Source organism: Aspergillus eucalypticola (assembly GCF_003184535.1).
Source record: "Aspergillus eucalypticola CBS 122712 chromosome Unknown BO83scaffold_20, whole genome shotgun sequence".
In the NCBI taxonomy this organism is placed as follows: Eukaryota; Fungi; Ascomycota; class Eurotiomycetes; order Eurotiales; family Aspergillaceae; genus Aspergillus; species Aspergillus eucalypticola.
In genome coordinates this window covers 47,427-69,457 of record NW_020290294.1, presented here as the reverse complement: position 1 = coordinate 69,457, position 22,031 = coordinate 47,427, and the positions used below count along the sequence as shown (strand labels likewise).

General features: G+C 52.5%; 9 protein-coding genes across 9 annotated transcripts; 4 read left to right on the top strand and 5 right to left on the bottom strand.

The window, feature by feature from the left end:
* The first annotated feature begins 516 nt into the window (after nucleotides 1-516).
* On the top strand, nucleotides 517-2,131 carry BO83DRAFT_364998 (glycosyl hydrolase, family 18). Its single transcript, XM_025529651.1, has 4 exons — nucleotides 517-689; nucleotides 763-1,055; nucleotides 1,119-1,731; nucleotides 1,788-2,131. Exons 1-4 carry the CDS (start codon nucleotides 616-618, stop codon nucleotides 2,098-2,100), a joined length of 1,293 nt encoding a protein of 430 aa, XP_025385838.1. The 5' UTR covers nucleotides 517-615; the 3' UTR covers nucleotides 2,101-2,131.
* Nucleotides 2,132-2,218: 87 nt separating this feature from the next.
* On the bottom strand, nucleotides 2,219-6,774 carry BO83DRAFT_364996 (putative sensor histidine kinase/response regulator). The gene is made up of 4 exons (XM_025529650.1): nucleotides 6,240-6,774; nucleotides 4,661-6,154; nucleotides 2,865-4,612; nucleotides 2,219-2,806 (listed from the first exon to the last, which is right to left on the bottom strand). Exons 1-4 carry the CDS (start codon nucleotides 6,575-6,577, stop codon nucleotides 2,502-2,504), a joined length of 3,885 nt encoding a protein of 1,294 aa, XP_025385837.1. The 5' UTR covers nucleotides 6,578-6,774; the 3' UTR covers nucleotides 2,219-2,501.
* A 1,314-nt stretch (nucleotides 6,775-8,088) lies between these two features.
* BO83DRAFT_364994 (putative MFS transporter) lies at nucleotides 8,089-10,819 on the bottom strand. The gene is made up of 3 exons (XM_025529649.1): nucleotides 10,453-10,819; nucleotides 8,558-10,381; nucleotides 8,089-8,494 (listed from the first exon to the last, which is right to left on the bottom strand). Exons 1-3 carry the CDS (start codon nucleotides 10,637-10,639, stop codon nucleotides 8,307-8,309), a joined length of 2,199 nt encoding a protein of 732 aa, XP_025385836.1. The 5' UTR covers nucleotides 10,640-10,819; the 3' UTR covers nucleotides 8,089-8,306.
* A 983-nt stretch (nucleotides 10,820-11,802) lies between these two features.
* BO83DRAFT_380121 (uncharacterized protein) lies at nucleotides 11,803-12,442 on the bottom strand. Its single transcript, XM_025531680.1, has one exon. The coding sequence runs from the start codon at nucleotides 12,348-12,350 to the stop codon at nucleotides 12,114-12,116; it is 237 nt and encodes a 78-aa protein (XP_025385835.1). The 5' UTR covers nucleotides 12,351-12,442; the 3' UTR covers nucleotides 11,803-12,113.
* A 38-nt stretch (nucleotides 12,443-12,480) lies between these two features.
* On the top strand, nucleotides 12,481-14,619 carry BO83DRAFT_380120 (uncharacterized protein). The gene has a single exon (XM_025531679.1). The coding sequence runs from the start codon at nucleotides 12,954-12,956 to the stop codon at nucleotides 14,523-14,525; it is 1,572 nt and encodes a 523-aa protein (XP_025385834.1). The 5' UTR covers nucleotides 12,481-12,953; the 3' UTR covers nucleotides 14,526-14,619.
* Nucleotides 14,620-15,387: 768 nt separating this feature from the next.
* On the top strand, nucleotides 15,388-16,928 carry BO83DRAFT_439067 (DUF1593-domain-containing protein; the record flags this gene model as incomplete). Its single annotated transcript, XM_025536144.1, has 2 exons — nucleotides 15,388-15,762; nucleotides 15,813-16,928. The coding sequence occupies 2 exons, from the start codon at nucleotides 15,388-15,390 to the stop codon at nucleotides 16,926-16,928; spliced, it is 1,491 nt and encodes a 496-aa protein (XP_025385833.1).
* A 460-nt stretch (nucleotides 16,929-17,388) lies between these two features.
* On the top strand, nucleotides 17,389-18,707 carry BO83DRAFT_439066 (uncharacterized protein; the record flags this gene model as incomplete). Its single annotated transcript, XM_025536143.1, has 4 exons — nucleotides 17,389-17,745; nucleotides 17,806-17,841; nucleotides 17,911-17,979; nucleotides 18,030-18,707. 4 exons carry the CDS (start codon nucleotides 17,389-17,391, stop codon nucleotides 18,705-18,707), a joined length of 1,140 nt encoding a protein of 379 aa, XP_025385832.1.
* Nucleotides 18,708-18,897: 190 nt separating this feature from the next.
* On the bottom strand, nucleotides 18,898-20,064 carry BO83DRAFT_409738 (uncharacterized protein). Its single transcript, XM_025534160.1, has 5 exons — nucleotides 19,922-20,064; nucleotides 19,539-19,851; nucleotides 19,372-19,431; nucleotides 19,150-19,300; nucleotides 18,898-19,070 (listed from the first exon to the last, which is right to left on the bottom strand). The coding sequence occupies exons 2-5, from the start codon at nucleotides 19,651-19,653 to the stop codon at nucleotides 18,953-18,955; spliced, it is 444 nt and encodes a 147-aa protein (XP_025385831.1). The 5' UTR covers nucleotides 19,654-19,851; nucleotides 19,922-20,064; the 3' UTR covers nucleotides 18,898-18,952.
* A 217-nt stretch (nucleotides 20,065-20,281) lies between these two features.
* On the bottom strand, nucleotides 20,282-21,808 carry BO83DRAFT_380117 (uncharacterized protein). Its single transcript, XM_025531678.1, has one exon. The coding sequence runs from the start codon at nucleotides 21,490-21,492 to the stop codon at nucleotides 20,461-20,463; it is 1,032 nt and encodes a 343-aa protein (XP_025385830.1). The 5' UTR covers nucleotides 21,493-21,808; the 3' UTR covers nucleotides 20,282-20,460.
* Between the last annotated feature and the right edge of the window lie 223 nt (nucleotides 21,809-22,031).

Here is a 22,031-nt window from a genome sequence, read left to right as displayed (position 1 = left end):
TAATGAAGTTTAACATTGATACTCTCCTTTGTACGAGTCAGCTCAAATTAGAAATAACTAAGACAGACACAACACCCTGGCTGACAAAGACATGTAGCTTTTGGTGTCTCATCCGCCAATGCAGCCCAGCCAGCCGGTCACAATCCCACCAAGGCCGCAACATGCCGGAATGCCGTTTGGTATGTTTGTTGCCTTTCGTGTCAATTCTCGATCGCAGCTTCCCCAATCGCCCTCATTGTATGTCTCAGCAAGTCACACTACCCTCATTCAAGCTATGCTATAACTGGAAACTAGTGTTTCTGCAGCCACGGTCATACCTGGCCTCCATCTCCGCAATCGAGCATCCACCCGGCATCTCCTCCAGAATGTTGCGGCGATGACCCCAGACTAATCGGAATGGTAGGAGTCGCCATCTGTCCCTCATAGCGGCAGGCTCCGTTCAATAGGCAGCGAATGGTGATACAAGAGGTACATATTTAGCACCACAGCCCGGAGTGACTCAAAAGAACGCGCACCACCACCACCACCACCACCACCATATATACCTGTGCTTTCTGTCCCCAGGTGGAACAACACAGAACAGACCCAGAGAATCAAAGTACAACAATCAGTAATATGAGAATAATCGCCCTCGGCCTGATGGGCCTACAGTGCGTGGCGAGCATGCGGTTCGCTATGTACATTGATGAGTGAGTACCAACAACATCTTCCTCATACTACCTCTTTCTATACGCATCTAACAACAATGGGGAATTAATCTAGGTACCACACAAGTGGCCTCCCCGGCGCCAACCAAACCCAAGGCATCACGCACGCTATCATGGCTTTCGCCCAGTCCACGCTCTTCAACTCCGCCTCTCCCCCACAATTTACCCCCTTCGAGTCTGTCTCCACGATGCGCAGTCGCTTCAGCCCGGGGACTAAGCTCATGATCGCTATCGGCGGATGGGGCGATACCTCGGGGTTCTCAACGGCCGCGAAAGATGAGACTTCTCGCAACCAGTATGCGAAGAACGTAGCGGCTATGGTGAACCAGCTTGGTTTCGATGGTGTTGGTATGTCTCCATACTCTTCCTCGCTATCCCCGTCCCGCAACTAGTATTGACCGAAATGTACAGACATTGATTGGGAGTACCCCGGCGGTAACGGCCAAGACTACAAGACAACACCGAACAGTGCCAAAGTTTCTGAAATAACTACCTATCCCTTATTCCTCCAAGCGCTACGAAGTGCCCTCGGCCCCAACAAGCTTCTCTCTATTGCGGTCCCCGGCAAAGAGGAAGATATGATCGCCTTCACCAACACCACAGGCCCGCAGATCTGGCCCTCGGTCGATATGGTGAACATCATGTCGTACGATCTCATGAACCGCCGGAATAACGTCACAATGCACCATACCTCTGTTGTGGATTCGTTCAATACCGTGCAGGCGTATAGGGATATTGGCCTCCCTGGCAATAAGACAAACCTGGGCATGGCGTATTATGCGAAGTGGTTTGAGACTGATCCCAATGATGAGAAGGAATGTGAGGATCAGCCGATTGGGTGCAAGGTAGTCGTAATGGAGAACGCAGATGGGAGCGATAATGGGAAAAGCGGGAGTCTGACGTTTGAAAAGAGTGTTATGAGTGCGCCTCCGGCTAACCTGAAGACGAGTGTGGATGGCACCTGCGGCTTTGATAAGGGGACGAAGTGTCCCTCTGGGAGTTGTTGCAGTCAGTACGGAAACTGGTATGTCAACTCCGCCTATCCTCCGTGCGAATGTTTGCTAATAAGGGGTGATCTAGTGGAACAACCGACGACTTCTGCCAAGCAGGCTGTCTATCTGACTACGGAACATGCAAAGGCATTTCAATCACGGATTCATGGCGGCGCGCGCAAGAGAACGCCAAACTGGACGATGTCATGGGTGGAGAGTACTACTTTGATGACGAGGTCAATGTGTTCTGGACGTGGGATACCGCAGACATGATTGCACGCAAGTTCACTGACATTGTGGATAAGCTGGGACTCGGGGGTGTTATGGCATGGAGTTTGGGCGAGGATACATTGGCATGGGAACATTTGGGAGCCATGCAGAAGGGTGTTGCCTCCAGGTAGTAGTAGAATTATCTCTTCAGCAAAGCATCGGGAGATGGAAGGATCGTCCAGTGACTTTGGAGTTAAAGGGAGTAGTTTATTTGATAGTAGTATTGAATGGACCACATATGCATATGTCCTTTTATATCTGCTCACTCACTGTAGCAGCAGTAGTAGTAGTATGTATATCAAGCAAAATGTCAATCACATATCATCCCATCCCCCTCATCCCAGAAAAAAACCATGCATGTATGCAAGATGATGCCATATTTGGAACACCCAAAACGCCATTAACAACCAGGGTATCACTCATGCCTCATGTCCCGTATACGGAGCAATCCCAAAAAGACAAATAACTCTAAAAAGCAAACCGGGGAATAAAGGCAACAGAGGAAAAAAAAGAAAAAGTAAACCACAGCACATCAACTAGACGTCAACCCCTGCTGCTGCACCTGTCCCTGTCCCTGTCCCTGTCTAGACAAAGATATCCGATCATCTAGCCCCTTCTCCTCCCACTCTGTTAATAACCGCGATACCTCCTTAAACGACACCGGCTTCGTAAGGAATAGATTCACGCCCGAGGTCAAGGCCTCGGATTCATCGCGCGAGCTGCTCAGTCCCGTCAGTGCGATGATGACAGCTGGTTTGCATGTTGCGCCGCGCTCTTTTTCGAGGGCGCGGATGGCGCGGGTAGCTTCGAAGCCGTTCATTACGGGCATGGACATGTCTGTAGCAATTTTGTTAGGATGTTTTGAGTGGCAATTCGAGGATGTTGAGGGACTAACCCATAAAGATAATGTCGTAGCCATGTTGGGCCCGTTCGACAGCATCGACGGCTAATTTGCCGTTCTCGGCGGAGTCGAGAGCGGCGAGGTGTCGCTTTTTCATAAGTGTGAGCATCAGGTTCAGGTTGATGCTGTTGTCGTCGACTACGAGGACGCGGGCGCGTCGCTCGGTTTCAGTTTGTGTTACGATGGGTTGTTTGAAGGGTGATGGGGCGCGGATCGGGAGAGGTGAGTTAATGGTATAAAGGGGCGCATCCATGCCATCGGAGTCTTGGGAGCGAGGGTACTCGGCTGATGAGGTCGAGCCGGAGCTGATGGTCAATTCTGGGGCGAGCTCCGAGGTGTCTGTTGTGATTTCGAATAGCCTCTCCCCGGGTGAAAGGTCGCTTCCGGAGGAGATGGTGGTTTGGCGAAGCCGTTCGGGGAGCTCGAGGGTGTGTGGTGCGGTATTGCCACTCTGCGTATCGAGACATCTGCGGATGCTGCGAGCGAGTTTGTGTGGTCCACATGGGCGGCGAACGATGTTGACCACATTCGCCAAGGATGACCATTGCGAACGCGCGGTCGTGTAGTCGACGGATTTGTTGCAGAGGATTAAGAGCGAAGGGAGAGTCGCGTCGCCGGCTGGCCTCAGGCCATCCAACAAGCTCTGCTCCTCCGCCAGGATAACGTCCACAGGCGTGCTCGACGGCCATGAAACAAGCTCGAGGCCATACCAGTCGATCAAGTATCGCGAGTAGATGGACCACAAAGGATGGGAGGTAGCGTCGGCGGGATCCACGCCAAGGATGGCGGCGCGTCGGCCAATATGGGCCTCGCGCAGCAGACGGCATTCGGTTAACATCTCCTGCTCCCTTGTAGATGGCGACACGGGACGGACAGGTTCTTCCAGCTCCAGTTCCGGACCAGGTCGCACGAGAGGCAACGAGACCTTGACGATAGTTCCCTCTCCCGGCCGGCTGTGGATGTTGATGCTGCCCTTCAACGCCTTGACGAGACTTCTCACGATGGAAAGACCCAGGCCTGTGCCGACTGCAAGCGTGTCCTCCTGGGCGAAAGGTGTGTACAGGCGGCCACGCAGGAACTCCTCTGAGATACCCTTGCCGGTGTCCGTCACCGTCAAAGTCACTAATTCTTCGACACCATTCCGACGCACGCGGCCCTCGGATGCCTCTGTAACTTCCAAGTGCAGCGACACGCGACCACTGTGCGTGTATTTCATGGCGTTGCCGAAGACGTTCATAACAATACGTCGCAGAGCTCCGGGCTGCGTTTGATAGACCCAGTCGTTGTGAGCAATGTCCATGACCACCTCAACTTCAGAACCGGGACTTGGCTTCGTTTCCTTGTCGGGCTGGATCTGGCCCTGCTGAGCAAGCGGCAAGACAACAGGCTGATCGTAAGGGGCTGCGGATCGTTGACCATATGCATGACCCAGGCACACGCCTTCCACCACCTCTTCTGCCAGAAGGGCCAAGTCAGTCGCCACGTAGGTGTCCAAGTGGGCAGAAAACCGGTCCATGCCCTTGACGTCTGTGGACGATGTCTTGTTCCGCTTCAGGCTGCGATATGTTCGTTCCAAGGATACGATCTTGCTAAAATCGAGTACCTGGTTCATTGTATCCAGCAAGGTGCGCCCACAGGCATTGATGGTCTCCAGGAGAGATCCCTGGAATTCATCCAGGTTCGTCCCATTCAAAAACTCGGCGGCCGCCAAGATACCGTGCAGCGGACTGCGCAACTCGTGTCTGAACAAGGTTAGTATTCAGTGAGACATACAAGAGAACCCAACTTACGAGATACTGCCAATGAAGTCGCCCTTTTGGCGGTCGGAAATGAGCGACTCGACCCGGTTACACTCGGCCATGATGGAGGAACCAAATCCCAGAATTGAACTAAGTTCCACGGACGAGCTGAAGACGCGCGTCTCTTCCGTGTTCCAGCAGAAACACCCGGCGAACCACTGTGAGTTGGCGGAATTCCATAGCGGCACGAAGAGAACCTGGGTCGCGTTGGGAAAGTAGAGATTCAGCATGGAGTTCTCCATGGATTTCCACTTCTTCGACCCACCCTTGCCGATCTCGGGGCCCTTCGACGCACGCGATCGACTCTGTCGAGGGGTCTCATCATCGGAACTGGAGATCATACCGTCTCGATGGAAGGACCACAACTTCCCCTTACTGTAGCGTCGCAGGAGCTGATGCAGAAACGTGCTGTCGAGATTCGCGGCAGGATAGAGCACCTTGGAACCTGGGCCCGGCGCAAACGGCTCATCGTTGGTAGAAATCGCCAACACCGGTGCAGGAGTGTTGCCCTCCACAGAGCCATCGCTGCCAGTGTCCGTGTCCAGCATCGGACTGTTGCTGTTCTCCACGAAGATGACACCCCCATCGGAACCCAATTCCAAACTCTCCCTAATCAAGTTCGCGGCTCGTCGGAACGCCCAAGTGTGCCCCTGCGACTCGTCGACTCCCTTCAATTCCTTCTGGCGGCTACCGGACCACCAGTCTGGTAGCGGCGTGTCAGGACCCGACGACACTGCTTGATCGGCTTTATAGTCCGACGCAGAGCTGAACGAACGGGCATCGGTGCTGTGTGAGCGTCTCGACGGCAAATCGAAGCTGTTGAAGGAGCCCACGGACAAGTGATTGGCTCTTTGGCTCGATGATGGTGGGGTGCTGGGCGCGGCGGCAGAGCTGCCAGCTAATGACGGATGAGAGGCATCGACGAAGCTGGAGCTGCCCTCGACGAAACAGCTGAGACCGCGCGATAATCGAGTGGCACGACGACCTTCTGACGCCTGTCGGCTGACCTTCAAGTAATCCATAATCAAGTCGGCCAACGACCCTAGGGTCTCTTTCTCCACATCATCCAACCCATTGTGTGGCTTGGTATCCAGAACGAAAAAGCAGCCGATGTTGATGTTGGTGTGGGTTGTCAAGGGCGTTCCGGCATAGAAACGGAAACCTGGCTCGCCCTGTACGAACTGAAGACGCTTGTAGCGATCATCCTCGCGCAGGTCGTTAACCACCAGGAAGCTGTTTTGACCTTTCTCTCGGTTGTTGGGCGGGAGCGCAACAGTAGCCTGCAACGAAGGACGCAATACTTTGTTGAGTAACCGATCTACGAACTTCTCTGACGAGTGAGTACCCACCTTACACATACTCCAGGCGTTGGCGGACATGGACGAACAGCCATTCCAGATGCCATCGCCAGCGGACTCATAATCACTGACCTTGCCAGTGCGAGTGCTTTGAGCGAGAATAAATTGCGACTGACGATCTGAGACACTTAAACATACCCATCGAGTCAGCACGGCAAGGGCGAAAAAAAAAAAAAAAAAAAAAAAGTCGAAGAGATGCACTGTTATCGTACCTAATCAACACGCGTTCAACATTGAGACGCAACGCTGCTAGCTGCGCGAAAGATGTTAGAGTCGCATTAGGGTCACCCAAGACCAAGGCCTCGGGCACTAGCCCCGTCGAGGTTGGACCGATAGCGGGACCGAACTGCGATTGCGAGCATAGCGATGGGGATGGCGGCGGGAAAGAAGGATCAAGGATAGTGGGTGGTGGTGCGTCGTCGGACGAGATACTCTGATAGCGCTCCTGATAACTGGCTGTCCGTTCGGGGCGGAAATAGCGATATAGCTCGCGTACCCTCCGACCAGTGCTATGATCATCGTCCCTCGGAGGAGGGGAAGCGCGCTCCATGGTGGGGAGATGGAGATGGAGAAGGAGGATAGAGGGACGAGAGGAGAGAGGGAGGGGAAGAGAGAGAGAGAGAGAGAGAGAGAGTATCAAGTTTAGAAGAGCGTAGTCAAGCGATGGCGTCGATTGCCTTACGCATCCATCCTGGCCTGGGTGGGGACTAGTAGATGGTGGCTGGCCCGATTGGAATAGAGTGTGGCAAAAAAATGCTGGCGCGGGGGGGGGGGAGGAAGGAAGGGAGGAAGAACTGCTGATGGAAGGGAGAGAAAGGATGAAGAGAGATCAGGAAGAAGCAGCAGCAAGAGGAAAAAGCAAGCGAAGGGGAAAGGGAAGAAAAAGAAAGGGAAAGCTCTGAAACAAGGTTGGAAAGCGAGCTGTTTAATATCAAGGAACTGCGTGCAGGAGAGGGCGAAAGTGCGTCTGTTGTCGAGCAGAGCCAGTATTGGAAGTAGATGGCAGCCGTGGGAAGTCGGATTTCCGGCCCACGCTTATTCCACGGCAGACAGGCACAAATTCAACTACTTTTGGGGGGGTTGCGTCGTCAGTCAGTGCTCAGTACCTGGGAGTCATCCCGTGGCAACCGAGAAAAGAGTAAAAGGTGGCAAGCGAAAATGAAGGTATTGGCAGACTGGATCAGAATGATGGACGGATGCCCCGACGAATGGGATGGCGTGGGACCTCAAGTGATCGATTTGCCAACTCCACCAGGTACCCAAAGTATCGAATTGTCTAATCATACAACTTGCTTTGCTTGCGTTCCTCTGGTTCCAACTGACCCCGTAACCGAGGGTCTCCCTTCCGCGCCGTGATTCAAAACACATTTCAGATTGATTTCAGCCTGACGATTCCCGTTCGTGATTGGTCAGTCTCTACATCGCAATACCGGTTTTGCTGTTTGGCGCTAGACTCAATTCAGTTGGTCAAGGGGTCTGCTGTGGATTCTCATTGGCCCTAAATCCCCGTTTCCGGGCTGGCAAGCCACCAGTCAGGGGCCAGTCTGGCCGCATTGGTTCATTCCTCAGGTGTCGAGGTCCTTCCTACCTGTCTATCTATCTTGTGCGGATTTGCTCAGCCGCTGCAGCACATCTACACACTAATGAGATGGCAAATTGATTAAGGCAGTCACTAGTAATGCCCCATCTGCTCTCTGACGTCGTGGGGCGCATCATGATCGACATGGGCTGCAGCTGGTGCCCGTTCAGCCCGCCATTCAACTGGCAGGCCCTGCAATGGCGGTGACTAAGCGGTCTAGAATCCGGATTGGGCGGGGAGTTTTGTGGCTTGCTTAACCGGGTCTAGTAGAATACTGGGATGGGTACTTGAGATCCTTACTTTTGGATGGGGACGGGATTTTAATTGAAATTAATTTGGTGACTGTGGGATGTGTTAAGGGTGGCTGTGTGGGTAGCCCGGGACACAGGCACACACACACACCCACAACTCTCCATATTCATGAAAAAGATGACTTGCAGGGCACAATTACTCATTGTGGATGCTGTATGACATTCCGCCCTCCCCCTCCCTTGACATCAGCCCCAGCACCCCCGCAGGGCTTGCTCCCACAGTCGAATGGGGCTCGATGGCGATATGACAGCTCCAATCGTCAGCAAATAGTCAACTATATGTACGATCTAATATAGATAGGTATCATGATACAGCCCAGATCTACAGCCAAAATCAAGAATCATCCGATCCGTCCCTCCAATAGGGTCCCGGCCCGGCACTCGGCCCTCTAGAATCGTTCCATCAGGCGCATCCGAACCGTCCACATCCGGGCCCGTTTGCCATAAATGTACATGGGAATCGAAAACAATAGACAGCCCAGCTGGATCACTCCCAGCGCGATAAACACCAACCGGGAGCCCTCAGCATCCAGCCAGTCAACAATGAACAGCGAAAAGATCAGCCCATGGAAAACATCTGCATCAATCATTAGTTTGCGGATCCACATCACTCGGGAATGCTATGTTTGGTGCAACTTACTCTTACTCCAGTTCAATGTCACCAGTGCCTCCCCGGCATATTGGCGGTAGCTGTCGACGCAAAAGGTGATGGATGTCGTGCTTCCCAGGCAGCATCCAAATGAAATGATCCCGAAGAAGATGGTGGGCACAATCCAAGCATCCTTTTCCTGCGCACTCCAACCGAATCCCATCAGTCCAATGGTGGTCGAAATGGCAATGGGAATCGCCATCACCAGCCGGAACTCCGGCTCGTAGACGCCCCCGTTGCGTCGTGTCATATATTGCACAATAATGTCAGACACCTTACCAGCAACAGCGGTACCCAGCAAGCCGCCCACGAAGGGTGAGATGTAAATGAGACCAGTCTGCAGCGCAGTAAAGTTGTAAGTGTCTCGCTGCTCATAAATTGTAGCAACCGACTCGGACAGCACAATGAGCCAGCCGACAGACAAGGCATACACTACAGTTGACCACAGCACAGAAGGATATGCAAATAGAATGAATGGCCGCACCGCGACACGTAGCCAATTGTCGTGAGCAATCCGGCCATTCCACAGGCGGAGATAGTAAGTAAACGGGACGGGCGGCTGATCCCGGAGTCGGTTGGTGTACTGAGCCGCCGACGTGATCGGCGGACCCGGGTCCAGCGACTCACTGCGAGTTGGGGAGATCGCCGCTTCCCGAGCAGCTTCAAGATCATGGGGGTGAATGTGTGCCAATGACGGAGGATGAAGGAGCCCATCCGCCTTCTCAGGGTCTTCGCTTGGCGTCGACTCAGTGGCAGGACGCTCTGGTGTTGACGATATAGGATCCTGGCCAGCCGGCTCCTCTATCTTCTCAGAGATGGTCTCTGGTTCCTCGTCATGGTCATCCACAAACCCAACATGACCCTTCTTGGACTTCTTCGGCTCTAGAGAGCTGGGGTCATCATCCGGCGGATTCTCCTCCAGGCGATGAGCGTGAGGCGGTCGACCGCGCAACCCATGGGACACAATGTTCGACACGCTACGGTAGAAGCTGGGACGCTTGTGAGCCTTTCGTGGCCGAGGTGTGCGATCCCAGAATGTCTCGGGGACAAAGAAGAAAAGAAGGGCGAGGCAAGCGCCAACGACGATAGCAACAATCCAAAAAACCCAGCGCCACCCCAGACTCCCGATGATAGCTGCACTCACTAGGGGAATCAGGTTCTTGCCTCCTAGGAGCAGGAGGGTATATATACCGACCCGGTACGCCCGTTCGTGCAGGAAGTAGATCTCGGCAATAGTGGCAGAGGGAAGGCACTCGACCGGGCTTACTGCGATGCCCTGGAAGATACGAGCGATGACCAAGCTGGGGTAGTTGGGTGACAGTGCACACCAGACTGCTGAAATAATGAAGAGGGTCGCTCCGAGAAGGTATACCGGCCGCTTTCCATACAGAATAGCTGTAGGAGACATGATCACGGACCCAATCCCAAGACCCAACATGTACAACCCCGTCGTATATGCAACCTTCTGGGTGGTCACATCATACGCAGCAGCTACCTGACTGAAACCGGCGGCCAAAATGGGGGTCATACCGCCTCCCATCAGGCAATAGAACCCCAACGACACCAGAGCTGCATCTCGCCGCCATACAGGCCAATTGAGGGGATCGTTCATGGAGTCATCGGGTTGAGGCTCCAACACTATGTTGCCATCCGGGGTTTTCTTTTTCTGCTGGCGCGCACGAGAGGCACGGGAAGCACGAGAAGAGGAACGAGACGGTGGATAAGGCGATGGCAGCGACGAATGCGATTCGCGGTGCGGTTGATGTTCCAGACCGAGAGGCTCATTACGATTTGACGAGAGTAGAAGAACGGTCCCTAGTTTCGCATGTGAATGTCAGCAAGATCATACCCAAAGGCAAATGATTGTTCCTACAGCGGCAACGTACCAGGCACTTCATCCGTCTCCTTGTCACTTAGGATACCCAGAGTCCTTTTGGGGCGATAAGGGCTTTGACTCGTGGTAATGGCGGGCGTTTCAGGGGCATTAGACCCCCGCAGCCGGTTCCACCAGCTTCTAGCTGGGTTCGACTGCTGTGCGGGGGACGTCGTGGCAGGCTCTTCTCCGGTCGCCATTGCAGTGGAATCAAAGCAACGGTTCGGGGAAGGGGTCCCGCAATTGGTGAATCGAAGCTAGTATCTGCAAGTAGCTTCTAGTTAGCTAGGACCCTGGCGATAGCTTGGGAGGGTGGAGGAGAGGATATTTTGAGGGTGGCACGAACATGCGTTGTGGATTTCTAACCACACAGACGAAATAATGTACACACAAAGAGAGCAGAAAGACTGAACAGGCCACTTGTTGATCGAACGATGGTCAAGCAACCCGAGAACGATATATATCTCCACACCTCGAAGCGACTAAACACGATCACGGCCTGCGACGGAAAAGCAGAACCGGCAACTGCGCAGGCTCAGCAGGTGACATGGTGGGGGAGGAAGGAAGCCATATATATCCTCAGGATGCACGAAGAGCTAGGAAAAAAAGGCAGGAATAAAAAAAAAGGAGAAATCCCAAACAAACAATGATATGAATGATAAAAAGAAACACAGCGTCGAATCAGTCGGTGAGGGTGGTGGGCGGGGGATCACGCGGCTGAGTGGACGATGGCGTTTTGAGATTTTTAGAATTTGGGGGGGGGGAAGGGATTCGAAGGCGATTCCCGATAAGAACCACCCTCCAGTTTAGTTTTTTTAGGTTAGTCCAAGTCAGTTGTGGTTGCTGCTAAGCTAAGAACGGGGTGTCAATTCGATGTCAATCCTTTGATTGCACCGCAGCGGTACCGGATGGGTACCTCACTGCTCCACCCCACACCCGCGGTAAGACAAGTACCTCTGGCGTCTCCAATGGGCATCCTCGCTGGCTCGAGATTGACCAGATTTAAACTCCCCGATCGACAAGCCGGACATGCATGGGCTCACATGGGAGGTCTTCAAACCACCAGCGCATAGCTGTTTGACTCAGGCCGCTTCACTAAGGGAGATAGCTAGTTCTTCATTTTTCGTAAAATGTAAAATGGTGACGAAATAAGCTACCTGGGAGTGGTTGAACTAGGAAACTTTCAACCCCTCCGGAACAGTGAAAATGGGCGATGGCTGAGCATTCCCATCTTTTTCCCATCTTTTGGGGGAGGCGAAACACATGCGGTCGGGGATGCACGTGGCCTGCCTATCTGCCAAGCACGAGACGGTCCGTCTGTATGTCGACACCATGCAAGAAGCAAGCACGCACGACGTGGTGACTCAAATACCCAATTCCAATTCTCCGTGAGTTAAGATTTCTCGTTCTATTCCTTCACCCATACTCCCCCCTTTTTTGGCTGCATTTTGTGGCTTTCTTTCGCCGGCTTCTTGCGTGTTTCACCCATTGACTGACCGTTTGTTGCTTTGTTACTTTGGTGGGGTCTATTTCACGAGGCGATCCTTCCAAGGGATCATCGGGCGCGCCAGTAAGTAGCTCATCATCTGATATGTCATTCTGGAATCAACGACAACTGGCTTGCAAGCAGCAATCAGGTCAATGCTGCAGCGGACTTTGTGGGGTGGGGTAAGCCTAAGCTTGGTGTTGCAAACTAGACCGGGCAACCAGGATAGTAGAGACGATCAGGGGAGGTGAGGCCCAAAAGGCGATACGAAGATTGGCTTCAGAAAGCGCTCCGAGCGCACAGGATGACCAAAATGTCGTCATCGGATGCACTTTGTCTTTCTTTTCAACGTCCAGCGCAAGACATCCAGGTGGATCTCGGTCGCTGTTCAGCTGGACAATTGCCCGCAATGGCGGTCCAATCATTCCAAGTGCCCCGGACTGGCTCCCGGACTGGGGTACAACTATAAGTCAAGTCTCATAAGCTGTGCAGCCTGGTGGGTAGTAGCCGGGTACATAATGACAATGCATCTGTCTGTTGCAGTACATCAGTCAGGTATGACGACAGGAGTTTTCCTGCCACAGCAGAGAACAGTCGATATGACAGATCCTCAGGCCTTGATAGACGTGTGCTATGTGTATGCATGTGCTGGCCTCGCTGCCTCAGGCTCATTAGTTCTAGATTTCCCCTCATGGCCTCTTCCTCTGTCAGCTTCAATCTCCATTCACTTGTCATAGCTCCTTCACACCAGAAGACCTTCATTCCAGGTTCAATCTTTGGGATCAATTCACTCCAACTCGGCCGCCCACAATGTAGTGTACTTGGTCCCTGCGTAGGAATTCCCAACGAACTTCATCAACATGGCACGCCAGAGCGTCTCTACTGTTTATTCCCTGACCGTGCAGATTCATGTAAACATCGCAGTTCACTTCGCAGAAGATCACGTTTAGCTCCATATATTGTGGTGGCTCTACGCTGTTCAGTTCTCGTCTCTTTCTCAGATTTGTGACAGCAGATCATCCCACACAATGGGGCTGTTCAAAAGCGTTCGCAACGGCTGGAATGACTTCACGCCCAAAGAACGGCGCGAAGCTGCCTGCTACATTCTAGGCATCATACTTTACAAGTTTGGCCTGGAGGCGTTCAATGGATCGATTATCACGCTCGCCACCAACCGCTACGATTATGATGCCCTTCGCGCTAACATGCCTCCCAAGACCTTCCAACGCGTCGGGCTCATGGTCGGCCTTAATCAAGCCTGCCAGTGTGTTGGATCGATACTCATGGCTCCCCTGATTCGTCGCTATCCAGCTCGGTTGATTCTAATGGCAGCTATGTTGGCCTTTGGCATCTTCAGCGCCATCCTTCTGATCATAGATGCTTGTACTGGTGGCACCTTTGTCCCGGCTGCCTTCCGTCCTCACCACCCACAGAATGACTTTCACTACTATGGTCGTTACAACACGGACAGTATCATACCGATTTATTGCGTGAGTGGTTTCAGTTATGGAATGGTCGAGCTCATCCGCCGCATCATTCCCAGGGACATTGTTGGCGGAAACCTAAAGAGATTACGACGCCTGGACGCTCTGGTTCACATTTTCTACGAGGTATCAGGTACCGCTGGCGCATTCTGCACTGCACTGGCTCTGATTCCTCATCTGGGGAATAATTATTCTTTCCTCGTGACACCCATCTGCTTTACACTCGCAGCTATTGCCTGGTCCTTCCTTGGAGATGATGTGTTCAAAGCTCACAAAGCGGCAGAACCCTCTGACCAGACAACATATATCCGAGCAGCGCTGAGAGGAATCAAGCTTTTTCTAGAGTCGATCTGGGTAGGTGCGCGGATCATCTTCACCACACGCAAATTCATCTGGTTGCTGCCCGGGTATTCGATTGCTTTGTATGCTCATCGCTATCTCGAGAGTGCAGTTATGCCAGCACTTGCGCGTCGCTATCTAGGCAACGCCGCATGGTCGCAGATTATGGTGGGAGGGTCCAATCTGGGAGAACTGTTTGGCGCATTGTTTGTCATCTTTCTCAATAACCGCGTGCGCACTCCCATGCCTTGGCTACGAGTTGATGCGCTCATGCTTCTCATCACATGGTATCTGCCATTCTGGAAACCCCCAGTGCATCGGGTCCGAGATGCATTGTTCGCTGCCCTCAGCTTTGTCCCTGTTTCTTTTGGCTGGGCGGCTGGCGATGTCTCGCTGGCGGCGTATATCCAGGCGACGCTGACACGAATGGAGTCAATGTCGAAAAATGTTTCTGCGCTCGGGGCTGTCATGGCGTTCTTGTATTCCACTTATATCGTGCTGTACGCTATTACCTCTCCGCTGCTGGGAAGTTACATTGACCGGGTGTATGTGGAAACCGGAGGTCCAGTTGGAGGGGGTGATATCCATCTGGCTATTCGGAATGTGGCCAGTGTGCAGTTCAGTGTGATATCCTTGCTGGTACTTGTTTCCTCGTTTGTGCCTCGGGGGTCGCTGGCGCTGAATCCGGTGGCGCTGGATGACGAAGACCTGGAGGAGGAGGATTGGGGGAACGATGTGCTGTCCTCGAAAGCGAGTGTTGTGAGCTTGCCTCTATGAGTGTGGATCTTAAACAGGTCGGCAGTACCAGTCTGTTATTGGTATTTAGCACAAAAAGTACCAGTTAATCGTAGTACAAAGGTTCTAATAGCTCTAATATGAACACACTCAAAGCAGAGATTTCCAAAATACTAAAGGTGTCAAGTTGGTGCACAGTAGCAAACTGTAGGTTATTATCCGGGCATATCCTGTGCTCAATAATTCAGTCAAAGCGGGCCAGCAGGCAAACAAATGAGAACTGTGCAGCAAATCACACGGGTCCACCTTGAACCCACCACCAACTTGAGCGTAGCTGGCGAATGAGTCTTCTCTCTCAGGAAATATCCTCGGAAACAACGGAAGGGAAACAGTTAATGCCATCCAGGTCATAAGTTGGCAGCGACCCCTCACACTCCCCACTATTTCACCCTGGTCTTGCAAAGATCGTGCAATAATTGACTCGCAAAATCCAGGCAAACCGGCTATTCAGGGTACATTCGTGGAGGAGCACCTCAGGTATTCCCGATCGGGAAGTTCGAGCCACGACTGACTGAAAGCGGAATGCTTAACCACGCCGAAGCGGGAGGTGGAGTGGATGTTCTTCAGCGATTCTCTCGTCCAGCATCTCCATTTCTGATGTCTGGGGAGGGTTCTTCGGTGACTATTACCCCACAATGCAGGCATCCGCATCCCCGCATGCCGATCAGTAGTCAATATGGCTCTTGTCGGGTGTCATCGCGGCATTGCATCATGGCCATCATCCGAATTTTCACCGGGGACAAACAAGTCGTTTGCGTCCATCAAAGGGTATAAGTATGTCTGTCGTTCCAGTTGTTGTGAGTAAAATTGGACAAGTCTCTCTTCAGTCACATTCATCCTCAAAATGAGGTTCCTTGGGTGTCTACCGCTCCTCGGCGCAGGGCTGACTCTGGCTCTCCCTCATGGCCGAGCCAGCTCGAACGGATCCCTTCTCTCCTATCCGACCAAGCCGCGCATCTTTATTATGTCGGATATTGCCAATGAACCCGATGACTCTGAGTCTCTTGTTCGCTATCTCGTCTACAGTAACCAGTTCCAGAATGAAGGGCTCGTGGCCGTCACTTCCACATGGCTGAAGGACCAAGTACGCCCGGACTTGATGCTGGAGACCATTGATGCCTACGCGAAGGTGGTAGATAACTTGAATAAACATGCTCCTGATGATTCGCCGTATCCTTCGGCAGAATCCATGAGAGGGATTGTGTCTCATGGTCTTCCGGTATGTCCAGCCCTGCGCTACAGGCATTAACCATAACTAACTTGATGAAGGTATATGGCATGGAGGCACTCAAGAACAACAACACCTATAGCCCCGGCGCTGAACTCCTCATCAAGAGTCTCACCAACACAACCTCTGGTCAGCCCCTTTGGGTCTTGTCTTGGGGCGGCGACAACGTCCTTGCACAGGCTCTCCTGAACATATCCCTCATATATTCTCCCTCTGAGGCAGCATCATTCCGCTCAAACCTATGGGTCTACACCATTTCCGATCAAGACGACACCGGGGCTTGGATCCGCAACAACTGGCCCGAAATCCACTATATAAACTCCATGCACGCCTTTAATCAGTATGGAGTGGCTACCTGGCCGGGGATCTCAGGCGAGATTAACTATGATTTCGATAAAGGCGGCCCAGATTCGTCGTATGTGACGCACGAATGGCTGAAGAAGAATATCCGGATCGGTCCACTCGGAGCCAAGTATCCCGACTTCGAATATATTATGGAGGGAGATAGCCCTACGCTGCTGTATATGATCCAGAACGGGCTGGGCGATCCCGAACACCCGAACTATGGCAGTTGGGGCGGACGGTACGCGCCAGTGTGTGAAACATGTGACTGGGACAACCACTACAGCGATACGGACGACCAGGTCATCGGCATGAACAACGAAACTTTCACCTCCAACAAAGCGACAATCTGGCGTTGGAGAGAGGCATACCAGAATGACTTTGCGGCACGCTTGCAGTGGACGTTGTCTGCTTCGGAGACGAACAAGACCTGGAACCACCACCCGGTGGTGGTTGTAAACGGGGCGGGCGGGTTGCATCCTGTCACTGTCAATGCGTCCGTAGGGGCGAAAATCACCTTGGATGCGGGAGAGACATATGATCCCGATGGAGATGGTCTGTCCTTCGAATGGTTCCAGTACCTGGAGCCGTCCACGGATAACGCGAGCACGGAAGGCAACGTAGCCGATCTGAATATAACGACCAATTCTGGTGGAAGAGTCGCAACGGTTAAGGTTCCGACAGCGGAGGACAGCTGCGACGAGGATGGCTGCCAATTGTTGCATGTGATTCTACGAGTAAAAGACACTGGGAATCCGCCGTTGACCACATACCGACGCACACTGATACAAGTGTCAAACAGCACGTCAGTCTAGATACTGATACTACAGAGACCCCTATTCCTACCTCCGAGACCTGTCAAATGAATGTAAAACATATTGAAGCTACACACAAGTCCATCCCGCCTGGTGACAGGACAGGCCGCTACTGCCAAGATCATCGTGTCCAGCCCTAACCAGTCAGCGCTACGGGCTGATGGATGCGGGAACACGAGGTGTGAGTTGGGAAGAGGCTGTCCATCCATGATCCATGCGTCTCGTAGGAGGAAAAATAATCCTCAGCCCCTCTTCTGCGCATTCGGGCATCTGCCTATGCATCATCTTTTCCGGCCATCTCATCGTAGTTTCTTTGTTATCTCATCCAGGGGCAACCGTCTTTTTTTCCCTTTCTTTGTGGCCGCCCGTCGACCTTTTTTGCCTGTCCTTCGGAACGACTTCCCCGTCTTGAATCTTGAGTATATCGCGGCACATACCTGATGAAATGCTTTCCATCCTAATGGCAGCCCATCTGCTCGCTCTCGTGGCGATGCTGCTCGCTACTACTGCATCAGCCCAATCTCACAGCAGCACGACCGGCATCTCAACCACTTCCACCACCAGAGCAACATCCACCACAACCACCGCGATAGCAACCCATACTGTTCAGGTCGGCTCAAAAGAAGATCCTCATCAATACTCGCCTCATAATGTCTCCGCTGCGGTCGGCGATGTTATCGTCTTCGAGTTCTATCCGAGAAATCACTCCGTCGTGAAAGCAGACTATCTTGCGCCGTGTGTGCCCGCCAGCGGGGAGATCTTCTATTCGGGAATATTCAATAGTTTCAATGAGGAGGATGGACAGTTGGTTGGACCGGTATGTCTACTCCCATACCCTTCACATCAGTCTCGCCGTCATACTAATCCCATAACGTAGCCCCCAACCTGGTCCCTAGTCGTCAACGACACCGAGGTACATCCCGTCCATCCACCCACCCTACCCTATCCTCAGTCCATCCAAAACATCACTAACAACCACCAGCCCACATTCTTCTACTGCACCGCCATAGACTCCTGCATCGGCAACGGCATGGTCGGCGTCATAAACCCAGTACTTCCTCCCCTTCCCCTTCCCTTTTCTTGCCCCAACTAACCCTTCAGAACTCCACCATGACCTTCGAATCGCAATATAACCGCGCAAAAACCTACCCCTACATGCTTGTCCCGGGCCAATCCATCCCGGCCGAAGGCACCATCGCCCCAACCTCCACCTCAACCTCATCCTCATCCCCGTCCAACACCCCCTCCACAAGCTCACCGGCGCTCAGCACCGGCGCCATCGTCGGCATCGTCGTCGGCTCCGTGGCATTCATCGCCATTCTCGGCGCGTTGTTCTTCCTGCTCGGGAGAAATCGGGTTTATCGGCAGTGGATGTCCAGTCAGGATGGAAGACATGAGCGGACTGCGAGATGGGCGGCGCTGTTGAGTCCGGGACAGAGTACTGGGAAGGGGGGTGGTAATTCTGCTGCCGGTGGTGGTGGTGGTGGTGGAGGGCAGAGGAAGAGTGAGATGGATGGCGGGAGTGCATTGGTGCCGCAGAGTGAGTTTAGTGGTGCGACTGTTGGATCGGGGTTGTCGCCGCCGTTGGGGCAGGGGATGTGGGGTTGGGACGGACAGCAGTCGCCGCAGCATATGCAGATGCAGCAGCAGGTTGGAGGAATGGGAGGTGGGGTGTATCAAGGGCCGCATGGTCAGGGACAGGGACAGGGACAGATGATGTATGAGGCGATGGTTAGAGGGCCATCGGAGTTGGATGGGACGGGGGCGGGAAGGACGTGATGATATTTCGGAAATACTTGGTTAGTTGGAGTAGAACAGGTGTTTTTGGTATGTTTTATATTATGAATACGGATGCTATGATCATGTACTGTACCTTTCATGCTATTATGCAGTTCATTTACTTCCGGGATATACCAGTATTCGAATAATGCAATGATTTAGAATCTGCAAATCAATATACATACTACCCAGTAGCAGCCCCTCTACTCAACACCGTCTCGATAAGATACTCCCAAAATGGGAAACTAAGAGCAATCCGTTCCCCCATAGACAAAAGTTCCATCAGAGTCCTCACATCCACAAGTTCCATCCTCAGGGCTGCGAATGCATCCGGTTCCAACACCGGAGGACTCGCCGTTGTCGCTACACAAAGCCAGTTAGCATTCACCCCATCATAAAACATACCAACACGATGGTAAAAGGAAATTGTAGGAAGGCTTACTTCCAGAAGAAAGTCCAGCAATCTTCATCATCATCCGTCATCTCGCTATCCGTCGGCGCGGTGCAAGTGTACGCGCTGCAGGTACCATAGGGAGCGCCGTAGGAGGAGTCGTACTCGTGGTCGGTGACGAAGACGGCGAATGTTTGGGTTTCTACATTGCATTTATCAATACATCATTTCATCTTTGAGCGATTGGGACATGCCCCGGGGAAAGGGACATACCGGAAGTACGAGTGTTGTGGGAGCACTCAGCTGCCTGGATGGCGGTGGAGGTTTTGGCGGCTATAGATTTATTATCACCCATTAGTATTTATCTTCTCTTATGCTTGTAGTAGTGGGGATTTTGCTATATTATGGAAGAGGAAGGAAGGAAGGAAGAAAGTACACACCAGAGCAGTTATAAGTACCCGGACATTTGCCCTTAGTGTTAGAGGTGGCGGGGTCAACGGTAGCAGCAGCCAAAGCGGCGCTGAGGAGGACAGTGAGGAGGGATTTGGTCTGCATGTTTTTTATTCTATGCTTTTTCTTCTTTCAAGTTGCTTGGATAGTTTTGAAGTTTCTTGGCTGGTTTTGTTGGTAAGTAGTGACCGTCGATGCCGTCCTTATATATTCACGCACATCAACCTATATAACAACCGCATTATACGTCCATCACTTCATCTCAAACAGGGGGTGGAGCTCATCTCCCGGTCTAGAAGTGTTCTGGTGTTTCGTCTCACGGTGGTTAGTCTAGTCTAATACTTGAGCTTGTTTGAGGTGGGGATCCACTCACACTGCGGGTGGTAGATTAAGGGATGATTTGCCGCGGTGTAGTGGGTTTTACCGTAGATTTCGTACGATCGGTGAGGCTCGATGTCTGATGTTTGGATTCCCAATAGTATTGTGTATGCTTAATATGAAGGATGTGGGTAACGGTCTGGTTGGTGGTTGGTTGCCTGGAGATCGGGCTTATCTGATGTTAAGTAGTCTACGTGGACGTGTGGGTGGGTTGCCGAGTCAGGCCATATTTGATACCTTGGATGCTGAAGTCTAGATTGGGGGTACGTATTCCTACTTGGCAGGCTACGGTGGGTACTGTCTACTGCGAAATTGATGGGCATGAAACTCCGTTTTTTGGTCTGTTCTAGATCGACTTCTATCTGTCGCGTCTTTCATTTCAGGCCGTTCGTCAGTCGTAAATCCACCAATATTCCCCCAAGTCATAATTTCATGATATGATGTTTCTCTGTGGTAACTCCATCTTGCTCATACGCCGTCTCTCTACCGCGTTGAAGTCGTAGATCATAACCAAACTCCCAGCCTGACCAGCTATCATGCTTCGACATGGCTGCGTACCTCCAGAGGCACACAGTCCGGTCCGAGCTTCGTCACCAAAATTTCTGCTCTGTCGGGTGTCCAATCTCCTATACCGGCTCCTAAATCAGCCAATGGAATAACTATGTCGAGGTCCAATGCTGAGGGATCCAAGTCCGCGTTGGACGAAACAATGGCCCGGATGAGTTGGTGGGCAGACGTCCGACCTGCTATGCCGCAGCCTGACCTCTTGCACACCGGAATGGCAACCTCAAAGACCTGAGCTTCCGCTGCACCTCCAAGCGTGGCATTCATATCAGGGAACCTCCACCGACTATGAACAAGCTGTCCCAATCGCATGATCAGCCGGCGTCGAGCTCCATCCTCCAGTCCGGATTTGCTAGTCCGTGTGAACATAATGGGCTGGTGCACGAATTTGCGGGCGGGAGTCGGCTCAGAGCAAATTGCACAGGCAAATTTGGCAATCTGAGGAAGGCACTGCTCGTTGTACTTTATGATGTCTTTGCATTTCACTGCCTTGTCGGCTTTGTTTTTGCACGAGTTCGGGAAAAAGTCCTGGCGCCAATCGGATGTGAGTACAATGCAGCTGAGATGGACGGGTCGATCTTTCTGAGCACGTGGACTTCCCACGAAAACGGTGATGGCGATCGGGTAGAGCTTTTCGCGTTCTGGCTCAACGATTTGGAAGGACAGGGAGCTTGGGGAGCTCGCTCCACTGACGATATCGTAGTCTTCCATGCTGTCGGTGCTGTCGTCACTGAAGTGGCTGTGCTCCTCAGGGCTGGAGGTATCAATTTCGAGATGATCGGGATTATCGCTAATACTCAGCAACTGCGTGGCCGGAGCTTTCTCAGGCTCATTCTGATAGATCTCAGACCAGGCGGAGGCGGAGGCGAAGCCAAAGCCACTGCTGGCGCTCAGCCGCGCTCGAGGAGAGTCGGATTGGGAAGCAAGGGTGCTGCCGGGACTGGAGGCAAGGGACCCGATTGGGCTGGCGAGCGTGTTGTTGATTGTTGTTGAGTCCGACATCTTCGAAGCCGATACCCAGGAGAGTCAACAAAGATGAGACTGACGTCACGAGCGGTGACAGGGACGTGCCATAGTGATAATTTCATATACGATGAGTTTGTAGTGAGAGAAGGCTGATAACACTGAATGCATTGTCTAGTGAATGGCCTATTGGTGTTGCACAGCAGCGATAAGAACATCTGCCATGATTCACATTCGGTAGGATAATAAGATTAAGATCCTCATTTCATCAAGTACGCACTTGATTGCACTGGGAAGCTGAGTACGTAGATAGATCCCAGGCCAAGTGTTTTGTGGGTGGTACTAATAAGTGTGCAGCGCCCGGAGAGAGGTGTAGATGGAGAGGCAGCCAGGCACGACTATCAAAGAGGGGGGATATTAATAGTTAACAGTTAAGTACTACTAGTTAGTTAGTCGGCGGCCCGCCAGTCATCTAAATTCAACCACGCCCGATTGGGTTGAGGGGTCAGCATTCAGCTGTAAGACTAAATACAGTGCAAGCAGGCTCAGCTAGACCCCAGAAACAACCCCAAATTGTA